This window comes from Mustela nivalis, assembly GCF_964662115.1.
Source record: "Mustela nivalis genome assembly, chromosome: 4".
NCBI lineage: Eukaryota > Metazoa > Chordata > Mammalia > Carnivora > Mustelidae > Mustela > Mustela nivalis.
In genome coordinates, this window is record NC_139023.1 from 65,674,999 (window position 1) to 65,690,611 (window position 15,613).

Consider the following 15,613-nt stretch of genomic DNA (forward strand, 5'->3'; position numbering starts at 1 on the left):
ATGGATATGGTTTGGAGTCAGGAGTCCCCAGGATAGAAGCAGGTTGAGAAGGGCAGCCTCAAAGTGATAGTACCTGGAGGAGAGAAGCCAGGGAGGGGACCTGAGGGAACGGGGGGGCCCCCAGGAAAGCTGCTCCAATGCCAGGGCACCCAGACATCCTGTGGTTTTAGGAAATCTGGCCTTTCTTTCCTGGGGGGATGACAAACACTGACAGCCAAGTCATTCGGGGGTGGAGGGCAAGTGAAAGGATGAAAAGATGAAAGGGTGAAAGCACAGTGTGCCAGACGCCCCTTGGGGAGTCAGGGAGAAAGAAGCCCCCATGCCGGTCGCACCACAGGACTGGGGGAGCAGAAGACAGGACCGGCTTGAGCAAATACCATGGAGGGAGAGAGGCCAGCGCCAGGGCGCCTGCTTCTCACTGAAGGAAAGGGGCAGATGTGCAGACAGAAACTGAAATCTTCCACAAACAGACTAGGGGGTCTTCTTATACAGACAGCCAGGAGCAGAGCCTCCAACAGGGAGAGCAGAATGTGTCTGCAAGCAGTGCATTCTGTGGGATGAGCGTGGCCACCCCCAGCAGACCCGAGGCCCCTCCCCCAGTGGGTTTAGGGCCAAAAGCGATCTGGGGCCAAGTACGCAGACTGACGGACCGCCAGCCGCGCAGGGCCAGCCCACTGGACACAGGCCCACGACCCTCCACCCCAGCTCTGCTCGGCGCTGGAGCAGTACCGGGAGTGGGACAGGCCGATAGGGGAGATGAGCAGTGCAGAGAAGTCCATTCATCTGAGCTAAAAAAAAAAATAAAAGAGAGAAACTCAGCCGAATGCAAAAGAATTCTGTGCAACCCACCCTGCTCCTCCCAGAGGTTCGGAACCGCCGGGCAGGAGGCGCGTTGGCCTACAGAAGGGCACGCCTGACATACTCGCTCCCAACCCATGGCCAGCTGGGCTGCTTGGCAGCCCACACGGCCTGACCCCGGGGACACCTAACCCGGCTCTCAGCTTCCCCATCCCCTGGCCCCCAAGGGCCTGTGACTGGAGCTGGACCGTGTGGCTGGCTCTGCCTTCTTCCCCACCCAGCCTGCGCCTCCCCGGAGGACAAGCTCGGCTGGGCCTCTGCCAGCAGGGTCTGCCGTTTACGGGGTGCTGGCCTGGTGGGCACCCAAGCAGGACGGTGGGAGGCAGGGTGGGGGCCGTGCACCCCCAGTCCTGGCCCCCCCCAAGTGCCACAGCAGCCGCGGGTCGAGAGGTACATACAGGACGCTTGCTGCCACTTTCTTCTTGTGACAATCACAGTCCTTTCAGGCTGTGGGTTTGGTGTCCCTCCCCACCCCCACAGCACCTCAGCCCCTCTGGGCTGACACCGACCCATGTGGCTGGAGGGCCACGACTGCTTTGTTTGGACAAAGGGGTGCATATGTGTGTTTCCAGTCTACTTCCGCTCAACTTCACATCTTAAAAGATGGAGAAACTGTGGTCTGTTCATCAGGCCAGTGAGAGCCTCTCGCTGTTTCTGGCGCGCGGCAGCCACGGCTCTCCTTTGTGCTCCCCAGGACGACTGTGGGAAAGGAAAGCATCCCTACCAAGACGGAAAGGCTCTCCGGCTTCAGATAAAAGACGCTTGCAAGACACGCAGCCTTTCTTGCTGAACAGCGTCCGCTGAGCACACACACACACCACAGACGGCCACCTAGCCAACTGGGGCCCCCCCACTTCCCCACCACCAAGCCAAGGCTCCGAGGGAGAAGCACTTGGCTCCCGATGGCAGAGCTGGCGAGGTGTGGACCCAGCCTTCCCACATGGGCCCCCAATCTTACTCCCCCTTGCACCATGTGTCCACGGGGTTAGCCCCCAATGAGGACCGTCTTTCTGCCCACTTTCCCACGCCCCACCCCACCCCCCGCAGCACCTACCACTCACCCCATGACCTTCTGGTACCACCTGGACCCCAGAGGGGAGTGAGCTGCTCATGGACAGCCACTTACTAATAAAACGCTGCCACCAGATCTGCACACCCCCATGCCAACAACCTATTTGTGAATTCGAGCATTTGCAAAAAATTCAAAAGGGATCCAAATCATTTATACAGTCAAGTGCAAACAGATTTTTAGTGACCTTTTTTTGTTGACTCAGAATAAAAACCCACATCTTCTAAAACTTGCCTTTATATACCACTGAACTAAAAATGCAGCCCACACTTATGTACAAATAACTAGCTGGCTAATTGGTCCACGAAGGACACGATATATCCAAAATTCACTCTTCCATCCAGGACGAGGAGTGGGGCAAACGGGAACGTGAGGCAGCCAGAGGCGGGTACACCCAAGCCCGTAAACATCAAAGGCGCCTCTCCACCCTCTAGAGTAAGCGTTAGTAGTCCCTGGGTTTTGCAAACTACATCCTGAATATTTTAAAAATACATTAAAATCTGCACACCCTGTGTCAGGATCATTCGTGACCTCTCCATCTAATCTATTCCTATTTTCCATGTAAAGGGAAGGGGGCAGTTCCTTCCCCCTGCACCTCACACCCAAACCTGTCCCTTCTAACTGGAAACCAGAGGTTCCAGTTCGACACCAGGAAAATACCAAGATGAAACCACTCTCAGAAAAGAACAGATTTAATATCGGTATCCTGTCATTCGTGACACTCTCCCGTAAATAATTTCTTTTTACCTTTATGGAAACATAACACAGCTGCAAGAGGAAAATAAACATTCTTTTTAAAAATCTCAAACCTTTTTTAAAGACGTTTCATAGTAAGTTCAACTTCATATAAAAGCTCGGAGAATGATCCCTATGCCGGGAATCCTCCGTGTGTGTGTACAGAGCAGCATCAACTTGTTACGTTTTACAATATTAGATATAAAACAGTGATTTAAAGACTATGATAGATTTTTGTCATCCGTTGAAATTTAACACTTCAACACAATGAGCTCACTCATCTTTCAAATCTATTCACATTACGACGGTTAAGGACGAAAAAGGCACAGATGCTCTCTGGAGGGCTGACCCATGAGGCAAGCCGCTGCTGGGAGCCAGGGAGGCTGGGCTGGTGCCCCCCCAACCAGCTGCTGCCGACCCTCCCTCCCGGCCCAGTCTTGCTCCGGGGGGCTCCGCGATGCAGACATCAGTAGGGTTTTCAAAGCCAACACCTAAAATCCCCCATTCACTGAACGGTTTAAAATCAAAGCAGTCACAGAGCTGCCAAGCTTCCTTATAGAAAATCTGTTCAATGACAAGAGACAGCTGGAAGATCTTACCTGCTGCTCATTTAGCAAGTGCGCTTCCTTTGACAGCCCTTTCCCCAAATTCATCTTAAGACAGGAACACCTCCGCCCCACACCAGTCGAGCCAATCTACCCTACACCGGTCCCTGCGGCAGCGTGCCCGTGCACGTCAGGGAAGTTTAAAGACATTTCAGCTGAAGTTCCATTCTGCTCCCTCCGTAACCCATGGCAACAGGACACTGCAGGAAGCTGTGGTTTGCCCGGGATTCAGACTCTATCTCAATTGTCTCATGTACCAAAAAAAAAAAAAAGCCGTTTACATAAGTCACGCTGTGAGATCATTTTTCAAGTATTTCCTCTACCGAATCGGAAGACTAGAACTTCAGTTGATGGGGTAACACTCCGTCGGCACAGCAGCTGCACAGAATTGGTTTCTCTAGCGGCGTGGCGCAGTTCACAGCCTTAATCACAGCTGCTGACGAGTCTATTAAAAGCCTCCATATGCACGAGTCTCTGTGATGCCAACCTGCGCATTCGGCCGGGTTCCTACAACTCGTCTCACGCGTCTGTGTCCTACGATCTGCCTCGTCTGCCTTCCACAGGCTGCGAGTGAAGGAACCACGGCAGATCCCAGTGGACAGAGGACGAAGAAATGGGAAACTGAGTCTAGAACCTAGGTGTCATAGCAAAATGGCCTGTTGACTTGCTGGAGACCCAGGGGCAGACCGCTCTTCCCAAAGGGCTTCTTTGCACCACGTGGTACGTGTCAGGGTCCCATCTTCATGGGCTCCAGGGCTCAGCACCCCCTCCCCCACCATGGAGGATTAGGAGGCTGCAGACCTCAGGGAGCATCCTGCCCCAGGCTGCAAAAGGCAATGCCCACAGGCTCAAGGGGCTGGGAGAGTGGCCCTTGGGTTAGGAGTCGGGCCCTCAGCTGACCGCCCTGACCATGCCAACTTTTGCTTTTCTGTGGGAGAAACATGAGCATTCCCAGAGTAAGCACTCAACGAGGGGAGTCCGCGAAACAGAGCATGGGATCTGCTTGAGAGGTGAAAATCTTACAAAACACAGGCATGAGCTCACGCTGCCTCAGACTGCTTTTCTCAAGAGATCCACCTGCAACCAAAGTATGAACTGACATCAAGGCAAGAGCAAGGAAGGGGCAGAAGCCATCATGACCATCCACACCCCACCCCTGAGTGCAGGAAACGCTGGGAGGGGGCCAAGCAAGAAGAGGGCCAGGAGGGGGAGCACTGCCCAGGGCTGTGGGACAGGCTGGGGGATGGGGGAAGGCTGCACAGAGGGCTAGGACCCGCTGGGAGAGGTGGGGGAGAGCGGTGAGAGAGGATGGGAGCAGCAGCCTGCAGCACGCCCACCCCCCCACCCAGAGGTGGGCAGCCCCGCCTCCCTCCTGCCCCCTGCGCTCCAGGTAGGCCAGGGCATAATGAAACAAGCCTCAGCCCAGAGAGCACCTTCCAGCCCTCCGGGGTGTCTGGGCTTCTGTGGATGACCCGCCAGGCCTGGATGGGACTAGAGCCACCGCCCTTGCTAGGGCCTCAACTTTAAGTTCCATGCCCCCCCCCCCCATTTTCCAGGATTCGTCTTTCTCCAACAGGACAGTTGGCAGTATGAAGAAAAGTGGGGGCCGCCACTTACAGACAGGCTCCCCGGAGCACACGAACAAGTCCCCTTTTCGGGGAATAAACCAAGTCTGGCAGAGGAAGCACACAAGCCCAGCGCCTACCCCCGGGGCAGTGGCGAGAGAGGGAAGCGGTGTGCAGGGTGCTGTGTGGTACTGACCACAGACTGGCAAGGCTGAGACAGGATCTGGCCAGGCCCAGCAGGCAAACGAACGGGACACACGTCACCCTCCCTTCCCCAATCCTGACACTCCTCCCCTCCAACTTCACCCTCCAACATGCATGCACACACCTTCCGAGGACACACTCTGGCAGTTTTCTTGGGTGGTGACTCTGTGACACTAGTTATTTTCCCTCCCTATATGCGACAGGCCTGTACTAATTTGTAGGTTTGGGGAGGGGACAGTGGGCCTCCAGCCCTGAAGGCCTGCCAGACCCTGGAGGACCACCAGGGACCAGGGACAGAACCAGACTGCATGGTAGGTACCCAAGGGACCTCTGGCTGGGACCCTGAGAAAACCCGGCCCCCAGGCACTGGGCTGTCCACACTACCACCCAGGACCCAAGCTTGTTTTTATTTTAATCACTTCAGACAGAAATGCCCACATCCCAGCAGAGGAAGTGCAAGTTCATCTCGTCTGTGTGGTCTGTCACGTGTGGCCCGAACAGCAGCCTGCCCCTACCCAGCTCCACATGCGGGGTCTCTCAGAATCCCTGTGTCCCCTGGGGGCTTTCTGTGTCTCCCCTCCGACTGTCCACCTGCCCTTCTCTGCTGACTGCAGGGCAAGGAGAGGGAAGGGATGGCGCAAGAATCTGGCGACCAGACCCCCTCAGCTGGATGGCAGCCTCAGCTCCCGGAGCCTGGCTCACCTGCAGAGGAGGGAGGGACTCCCAGGCCATCCACATGTCCCAGAGTCCCAGCACTTGCTGAGGGCAAGTGTCCAGGACACCAGACACACTCACTGTCCCACCCTCCCTATTCGGATGGGTATGCCGGCTCAGGGCCAGGTAAGGACTGAACTCAGACCTGGGCCCACAAAGACCAGCCCCTAATAAAACCAGGTGTGGGTCTGGGTGCAAGCAAAGTCTGGCAGGGGTGGCAGGGTGTCGTGGTAGGCACTGCAGGGCACAGAGCTGCACAGAGGGGGAGTGGGGAGAGTGCCGGCTTGGCTGGGGGTCCTTGCCTCCCCTCCCCCCAGACCCAGGCAGGTCAGGCTTGCCTGACCAGTGAGCTACCTAGCAGCTAAGCTAGGGGCCTTCAATGGGGAGATACGGCCCAGAAAGCCAGACAACAGGAAGCAGGTACCAAGCACCTAGGGCTGCAAAACAGGGCCAGAGAGAGCCCAGAGGCCCTTTCTCTGTTCCCTCCTCCCCACACCAGCCCAGGGCTCAGTCCTGAGCTGGGAAGCGTAAGCACCTGGGAGTGGCAGCAGAGGCCCTGTGGGGACAGGGTCAGAGCAGCTCTGGAAGCAAGTAAGGGGAGGGTCTTCTGGCCAGAGCACACAGATGAGAGGGGAGCAGACATTCCAGCGGGAACACAGGCACGCTGGGAAGACAGGACACTCTGCAGCCACCTAGAAAATCCTGCTGAGAGCCCCTCCTGTATTCTGGCAGGAGCCCCCTCCCAGTAGCCTCCCACCTCCCCAGGCACCTCTCATGGGTTCCTGCTCCCTGCCCCATGCCAGTCTGGGGAGGAGGAGGAGTACCTTCCCCTTAATGCCCTGGACCTGTAAGGACTACCCAGGTTCTGGAAAACACACACTCTACTCAAGGTTCCAGCGTGGCAGAGGGAGATGAATCTGAGGATCAGCCCCTCAAGTGCAGGCATACCCCACCCCCAGGTCTGGACAGGTTGGAAGGAAATGCATGACCTCAGCGCCCTCTGCTGTCCAGCCCCCAAACTGCCAGTCCCTGCAGACCACACCTGGGCGGTCTCCCCTGCAAACTTCCTCTGGGCACAGCGTTCTAGATCCCCATGCATAGGGAGGACCCAATGGGGGCGCAGAACCAGAGAGAGCCAGAAGGAGCAATGGGGAGCTCCCCATGGGATGCTGGTTAGAGCCAGAGACGTTCAAGGGGCAGCAGGACCTGTGGGCTGGGCACTCCCCAGAGGGCCCTCTGGAAAGGGAGCAGAACGGCCAGGTCCTCTCCCCCTCCCAGGGCCAAAGCCAGCTCAGCGATGTGGCTTTAACTGGAGGGCAGCAAGCTTGCTCTGAGGGGGGCCAGAGAGCAAACACTTCCAGGTCTGTGGGCCACAGTCATACCACCCAGCTGGGCCTCTATGACAACAGCACAGCCTATGAATGGAGAGACCGTGTGCCAATAAAGCTTTATTTGAAAGACAAGCCTCTGGCCTGTGGGCCACTGTGTGCAGACTCTGGCCCTTGCCACCACCTCTCTGCCCAGCCCCAGATCCCCTGGCTCTCTGGGCTCTCCCAGCCGCTTCTCTCCCACCCTACCTGTTCTCCAGTCTGGTGGGTGGTGGTGGCCCCTGGTCATTTAAAAACTTCACAGCTTCCGTTGAGCCTCCGGACGCCCCAGGAGCTCCTAAAGGCAGGGAACGCCTCTGGTGAGCTTGAGCAGTGGCTTCCAGCTGCCGCGGGCAAGGTTTGGGCCCTGTCCCTCCCTGTCCCTCCTGCTTTGCCCCTGCTCTGCCCAAGGACCTTCCACACACAGCTGCATGGACCCAGGCCTTGGACACACAGCCCCAAGTTTCTCCACATTCAACACAAACATCACCGTCTCCCTCAGCTCCCTGTTGTCCACTTACTCTAAAGCCTCCCTTATACTTAGCAACTCTGGTCACAAACCTATTCCGGTCCCCCCCGCCACCTCCCAACCACAAATATACCATGGCCTGCCATGCCTCCTTCCAGGATGTCCCCAGCACCAGAGGCCTCCCACTGTGTCCCCAGGTCCAGGGACTTTTGTGCAACCTAGGGACACTCGACCCCCTCTCTGGGCCCTGGCCAAGCGCGGGCACCCCCCAGCTCAGTCCAAGAGCCTTCCTGCCACAACTGTACCACATCAGAGGCACCGAAGGTCCCAGGGCCACCTCCTCCCCATTCCCTTTTGCCCGGGGGGCTCACGGGCCATTTCCAACCCCCACCCATGACAGCTGTCACTCCCCCTTTCCAACAGTGTCTGCTGACCCCACACACATGCCAGTCATGCACGCAGCCTCACACATGCTGCACCATGGAGGACTTCCTGGTGCATTGGTCCAAACAGCTAAGGCAAGAAGCCCCCACTGGCCTGCACTCGTGCTCCCCACTGCACCTGCTCCCCGCTCTGCGCAGGGACCACCGGGGACCAGTCCAGCTGCGCACACAGTGAACTGCTTCTTTCTCCCCGTGGCCAGCAGCCTACCACGGCGACACTGGGGACACTGGGCGGAGGACCTCTAGAGACTTGGGCCTCCTGTGCTGGTCTCGGGGCATGGCTCCCTCATAAGCCTGTGTGTTCAGTTCAGCACCCCAGCCCCTGGGGCCCCTCTTCTGGGCTCTTGGCACCTTTGGACCCTCTCACAAACATCAAGACCATGGTTCATGCCCCAATCTCTGCCTGACTAAACACCTATGGGGCAGAGATGCCCCGCGGTCCACGCTGGTCACTCCCTCCCAGGTGACCATCTGCCAAAGTCATGACCAAAATGGGCACCTTTTGAAAACACACAAGATCTCACCTCTGACATGTCTACAGCAACTGTCTCCTCCCCTGACCCCCCTCCCCAAGACCCTTCCCCAGTTCCCGCCATCTGTCAGCAGCTCGTCTCCTGCTGAGGGCAGGCCCCTTCATCCCCCCCACTCCATACATCCTGTCCCCTCTGTCCCATCTTCTTCCTCCCTTGGGCTCACCTGCAGAACCCCAGCTGGTGACCACTGCCCACCCCAGCAGTCAGCAGGGCTGTAAGGCTCAGGCCAAGCATGTTTTCTGGAAGCTGGACTACAAACCCAGAAAGAAGCCCCTGATGAGAACATGCGGTTCAAAGATACATCACGAAGGGCCACCCATGTAGCCCCGCCCAGGCCATAAGGAACGGCCATGTGCCAGCCCCTCTCTGTGGTTCTACACCCAACACACAGTCATGGGCCGCAGATCAGTCTGGCCTCTCTACTCATGTACAGAAATGGAATCCTTGGTGTCTGCCTTCTTTCTGGGACATTCACCAGCACTCCCAGAGCAGCCACGGGGCATCCGAGACATGAAGACATCACAGCTTTCCCGTCCTTCCCATGGCCAGGGGGACAGGCAGGCTGCTTCTGCTCCGGCACCCCTTTCTTTCTTTTTCCCATGTGCATGTCTCCTTATTCCAGCACCACCAACTGAAAAGAGCACACTCGGTCCTGCTCTGCACATGTATGCCTGCGCTGGGTAGTCTATTTCTGGGCATGCTCTTCTAGTCCACTGTCTGTCTTTCCCTCCATATACCAACACTTACACAGTCCTGAACTGCTCTCACTTTGTAATGAGTTTTGGCAGCAAACAGCGGAAGTCCTCCTACCTACTCTTCTTCAAGAATATCCTGGCTACTCTTGGCCCTTTGCATTTCTATGCCAAGTTTAAAATCATCTTCTTAAGTTTGACAAAACACCTGTTGGGATTTTGATTAAAATTGCATTAAATCTACATGCTATTTTCTAAGTGTACCCACAGTTGACTATAGTATATGGACAGAATATCTAGCACTTTGCCAAGCATTCATTAATTTTAATAATGATTCCATTGATTCTTTTAGATTTTTGATGTCCTAATCATATGATGTGAGAATAAGAACATTTTCATCTTTCCTTTGTGGTTTTAAAATTTTTACTGTTTTTACTTTCTTCATATGCTAAGACTGGCGATAAACATTTGAACAGAACAGTAAGAGCGTATGTCTTCCTCTTGCTCGGGACCTCAGGGGAAAAACTTACATATGCTGCTTTTTGGGGTTTTTATATCATTCTCAGATTAAGGAAGTTCTCTTTAAATCCTGTTTTGTTAAGTTTTGTTTTGTTTTCTTTGGTTTTGTTTTTACCACGAATGGATACTGGCTTTTCCCAAATGCTTTTCCTGCTTCTGCTGCAATAATAGACAATTCTACTTTCCTCTGTTAATGTGGTCCATTATACTGATTTTCAGGTGTGGAAAAAAATCATGTCCCTGGAATGAACGTAACCTGCTGGGCTGTGCTTCTGTCAAGAGCGTGGCGTCCTTCCACCTCTGCTAACCACTGGACAGCCCCGCCCCACCCCGCCCCTCTCCTCTTGGGTCCTCATCAGCTTTGGGGGCCAAGGTTTTGGAGGCCTCATCCAACGAATTGGGAAGGAAGCCCACCTTCAGGGATTCCCTTTCTGGTTCAGTCCGTTCATTCTCTGTTTCATTAATTCCTTCTGCCTCCCTCCCTGCCCAGCCTCCAGTTCCTCTGGGTGGGTCTCACTGCTCTCTCTCTCTCTAGCCTCAAGGCGACCTTCCATGTTCTGTCCCCTCTGGTGCCTGCACCATAGCACCATGAGCACCCACTCCAGGCACCGGGGCAGCTGTGCACCACAGTTCAGATGCACACATTTCAGCATCATCGCTTGACTCCGCAGTGATTCTCCTTTCAACTACGGAGCTCATGGTGGAACACGTTCTCACGGGTGTGCGAGCACCGCCTTCTTGTCGCAGGAGTCCAGCCGGCCTGGCTATGGCAGTGGACAGACCCTGTAAAGAGTCCTCCACAGCTGCCGAGACTCGCTTTATGGTCCAGCACGTAGCCAACATTCCTACACGCTCCACGAGGGAGTGGGGAGAACGTGCCCATCAGGGGCAGTCCCGCGTGGGGTACCAAAGGCCAAGCTAGGAGTCTTGCTATTGGGATCCCCTCTCTTCCAGACCTTTTCCTGCTCAATCCGCCAGTCACAGAGCAGGAAGTGTTAAAAATCTCCTGCTACATCCGTTAGTCCACTTCTCCTGCTTCTCTCTCTTTTAGCTTCATATACGTTGAGACCAAGCTACTGAATGCATGAATCTGAATGAACCAGATTTAGACTGTAACCTTTTGGGCACCTTGGGGGGCTCAGATAGTTGAGTGTCTGCATTCGGCTTGGGCCATGATCTCTGGGTCCTGGGATCGAGCCCCATGTCAGGCTCCCATCTCACTGGGAAGTCTGCTTCTGCCTCTCCCCCTGCTTGCAAGCATGCCCCACCCCCTCAAATGAATGAGTGAAGTCTTTAAAAAAAAAACAAAAAACAGAATGTAACTTACTGCTCTTATTGTTGTGAAAGCTCCCTTTTTACCTTTAGAAAGGCTTCTTGCCTAAAAGCCAACTCTGACAACAGAGCTATGCCACTGTTCTTCCTTTTTTCTAGATTTTATTTATTTGAGGGAGGGAGGAGGGGCAGAGGCAGAGGGAAAAGTAGACCCCCGTTGAGGAGGGAACCCAATGCGGGACTCGATCTCAGGACCCCAGGATCCTGATGTGAGCCAAAGGCAGATACCTGACCAACTACGTCCCCAGATGCCCTGCCATGTTCTTCTGATTGGCATGGCACGGTGACTCCCTTCCCATTCTTCTGTTCACTTTCTGTACCCTCCAGTTTGACACGCATCTTTAGTAAGAGTAAATCAGATTTTTCATGCGGGCTGACCATTTTTTCTTTTGCCTTTTTTTTTTTTTGACCATTTTTCTTTTTAATTGGAATACTGAATTCATTTAAAATCGCTATCCTGGGCACCTCGTTTTATTTAGTCACCATTCATTTGATTGACCCACCATGTTATATGGCCCTCCTCACTCCTCCTTACTGTCCCCCAGCTTAAGTAACTCTCTGTCTGACTCTACCTCCAGGGAACCTGACCCCAGGTGCTGGTGTCCCAGGGGCCTCAGGGAGTGGACTAGAGACCAGACTCATGCCAAGGGGCCAGGCTGGTGGTGGTCGAGGGGATGTAGAGGCCTCTATCAGGAGCAACATGGAGAGAATGTTCTAAGACCCAGGATGATTAAGCACCAAATGAAGGTTGATGTGAAAGCCAGTGCCTCTGGGGAGGGGACCAGACAAGGGAGTGAAGGCCAAGAGTCTGGGGACAGTCCTAGAGGATGCCTAGGACACCTGCTGAAGAGGAACAAAGGGAAGGACAGACAGACAATGTGCTCCAGGAGTTGCCCTCGGAAAGAGGCTCACCAGTGACAAGGGTTCACGAAAGTTACATTTAGCGTCTACATTTTCAAATCCTCAGACAGGAAAAAAAATAGCAAAGATTTGATCTTATGTCTCTAAGGTACAAGTTTAACAAAAGTGAGAGGTCCCAGATGTGGCAAAAGACCACAGCATGCAGCCCGGCATGGCCTGGAAAATGCTATTGATCCCACACCTCAGTCTCCCCACCTGTACCACAGAGACCATGTCAAGCTCCTTGTGGAGCTGGTCTGAAGGTCAGAGAGAAAAGATACAAGTGGCCGGCCTGCCCTTGATCAAGAGCACAGTTGGTTAAGCAGCTGCCTTCGGCTCAGGTCATGATCCCAGGGTCCTGGGATCGAGTCCCACATTGGGCTCCTTGCTCCGCAGGGAGCCTGCTTCTCCCTCTGACTCTGCCTTCCACTCTGTCTGCCTGTGCTCGCTCTCGCTCCGCACTCTCTCTCTGACAATAAATAAATAAAATCTTTAGAAAAAAAAAAAAAGGAGCACAGACCACGGCACCCATGCAGGTGGCATGGTGTGAGAAGCCCCAGCACTTCCTCATGGGCGAGGAGATACGAGCAAAAAGCATGCGGCTGCGGAGGCCGGGACCACATCAGGGACATGGAGGTCAGACCACAGGCTGCCACCACGAGCCCGGCTGACGCGACCTCGTCACCTCACGGAGGCTCAGACCCCTTCCACGCCCCTTCCAGAAACATGCAGAGAAGACACCTGGCAAGCCGCCTAACCTGAGAAGGTAGGCTCCGTCGAGAACCCCCCTTCCAGTGGCAGCAGCACTGCTCTGGGGGTCCCAGCCAGCAGGTCCGGCCTCGCCCGAGCACAAGTGTGGCATGCGCCTCTGCTTCTTCCACGAGAGCATGGGTGCTGAGCATTACTAACCAGAACCGCCCCCTACTCACCACGAGACCACCGGCGAGAGACCCCACCACCAGCCCAGCTCCAGCTTCCAGGCCCACGCTCCGACTCTGACACCCCACCCCCACCCACATCCAGCCCAGAAAACGAGATACTTTCAACGGCCCCTTCCAGCTCGAACAGTCAATGATTGCAGTTTTGCATGAAAACACAAATTACCCTGCTATTTTAAGCAAGAAACAACCAAAGTTGGTTTGTTTCAGTTTATTGTTATTCAGGCTGTAAGAAATTACCTTATGTAGTTAGTTTTTAAAACAGAACCAAACAGATATTTGCACAACTGTGTTCGCAGCAGGGTTCTCCACGGCAGACAAAAGGTGGAAGCAACCTAGGCGTCCGCTGTCAGATGGAAAGATGGACACAACGTGGCTTACCCATACAATGGACGAAATGGACGTTCTGACATGTGCTACACTGTGGATGAACTTGGACAACACTGTGCCCGGTGAGATAAGCCAGATCCTATCTGATTGCCCTTATACGAGGGACCTGGGGTCGTCAAAACCAGAGACAAAAAGTGTGGCAGTGGGCACTGGGGAATGGAGGCAGGGGATGAGGAATCTGTGCCCCATGGGGACAGTTTCCGTGCTGCAAGAGGAAGAGTGCTGGGGACGGAGGGTGGGGAATGGCCGCACAACAACATGGCTGTGCATACCACCACGGAGCTGGGCACTAACAGCAGGAACTTTGTGCTGCAACAGTTTACTGTAATTAAATATATGTGTAACAAATGACACCGTAAACAAAGGTGGAAATAAGCCATAAAGATTTTTTAAAACATTTATTTGACAAAGGACCCATATTCAGATTAATATATAAAGAAATACTATAAAATCTTTTTTAAAAACAGAAAAAGAATATGAATATGCCGCTAATTTCGAACAGTGCCAGAGAGCCCACAGTGGGCCACTCAGCCTAGCTCGTCATCAGCAAAATGCAAAGTAAACCAAGGTGCCCTTCCACTGGAATGGAAAATTCAAGTCTGACGGCACCAGGTGCCAGAGAGGAGGGGTGACCAGAGCCTGCGTGGGAGTGGCCATGGGCAATGGCATCTAGCCACCTATTACCCAGCCCTCCATGGCCAGGCCCCCCCCACAACCTCCACACGGGCTCAAGGGGCCCTCGCGAGAGCGTGTACCCAGGCTCAAACACAGAGGAGAGGGTTTCCTGCTTCCCACTGGCTATCCACGGGCAGCAGATTGGGGGGACCCCAGCACACTGACAGCAGGATACTGTGTTTCAACCAGCACACCAGACCGAGGCCATGAGGGTCGGCCTGGAAAGTGCCAGGCAGCGTGTGCAAAGGGGCAGGGTAAGACTCCGTGTCAAGTACTAGAACACACACTGATCCCCGGGAGGATCGGGTGCTGCCAAGGAAGGATTCGGGGGAGAAGGGAGGGTTATCAGGCAGGGCACAGGGTTGTCGGGGTAGTGAAACCTGCATGTGACATTACACGCCTGTCCACAGCCGGCAAATGCACGGCCCAGAGAGTGGCTGCTCATACATACTGCGAGCCTAACAAGGACGCCTCCACACTGGCCTGTCTGTGTCCCATGGCCTACACCCATGCGAGCCAGGAGCGCGGGGGCTCTGTGCCTTCCGCTGCACCCTTCTGTGGACCTACAGCTGCTCTCAAAGTCAAGACCGCTCACTTTTGTAAGGACTCTGGATAAAAGCAAGCAACTCGATCTGTGAATCAACACCTGATCTTTGAAGAAGGAGCCATGAGAGGCCCTTCCCCAGGATCCCCATGAGGGGTGAGATCAGCTCGCATCTGTAAGGCCTTTACAGCCCCGCTGGCCACACGGAAGACAGCGTGAAGCCCCCCATGTGCTCTGCAGACACTTGAGGGGCCAGAAAAGGCCCAGACATGCAGTCAAAGCCTGCCTACCCACAGATCAGTTACCAGGGGAGAGGGAGGGAAGGGGAGAAGGATCGGGGTGGGATTCAGGAAGATTCAGATGTATCTGCACAACTGATGTTCACTTCAACATAAAAAGTCTGATGAAGGAAAGAGAAAAACTGAAATCACATACCTCAAGGTCATCAAGGGAGCGCGTGATACTAAATCTCTTGGATCTTCCAAACGATCTCCGGGCAGAGGTGCGTTGAGAAGTCTGAGTGAGTCCGATGGCCCGCCCAAATTTTGAGCCCTAAACACAAAGAAAAAACAAATCACATCATCTTCCTGGAAAGAGATGCTGAGCTCTGCCAGGTGCACTACCCTGGAGAGAAGAGGGCGCCAGGGAGCAGAGGAGGGCAAGACTGGCACGTTGCCCGGGGTCAATGTCATGCTCTGCAAGAGTCACCACAATAAAAATCCAAAGTTGAAAACAAAAGTCACCCCAGGACGTCTACATATTTGCCCCACCACTGAAGCGCTGCAGCCTGAGGACAACCCCAGCCTCACACCCCATTACCGCCCCATAAGCACACGCAGGGGTCCCACCCCCCCAGCCTCCAGAGGCTGCTGCCAAGAGCAAATGAAAAAAACATGAGGATATTTGGGGAAAAATAAACTGTGTGGGGAGAGAAACAACTATTAATGTAGAGATTATGCTTTTACATCATTTTATAGGCATTTTTGGAAACTAAGGACTCCTTAGACATTCAGCTGGTGTCTGAAGACCAAACCGATTCAGGTGCATGAAATCACAGGCCA

The 15,613-nt window shown here is 54.4% G+C and overlaps 1 protein-coding gene across 7 annotated transcripts in view; it reads right to left on the reverse strand.

Moving 5' to 3' along the window:
* Positions 1-15,613, reverse strand: part of RGS12 (regulator of G protein signaling 12) — a 104,618-nt gene that overhangs the window by 55,144 nt on the left and 33,861 nt on the right. For 6 of the 7 annotated variants that reach the window (XR_014311168.1, XM_082728732.1, XM_082728731.1 and 3 more), the window contains exon 3: positions 14,988-15,104. Coding sequence is in view for 6 of the 7 variants with exons in the window: in XM_082728732.1 (XP_082584858.1) it covers positions 14,988-15,104 (117 nt within the window). In the remaining variant the exon portion in view is untranslated. Of the gene's footprint in view, positions 1-3,261; positions 3,470-14,987; positions 15,105-15,613 lie in introns of those variants that run through there. The other variant, XM_082728735.1, reaches the window with a different exon arrangement.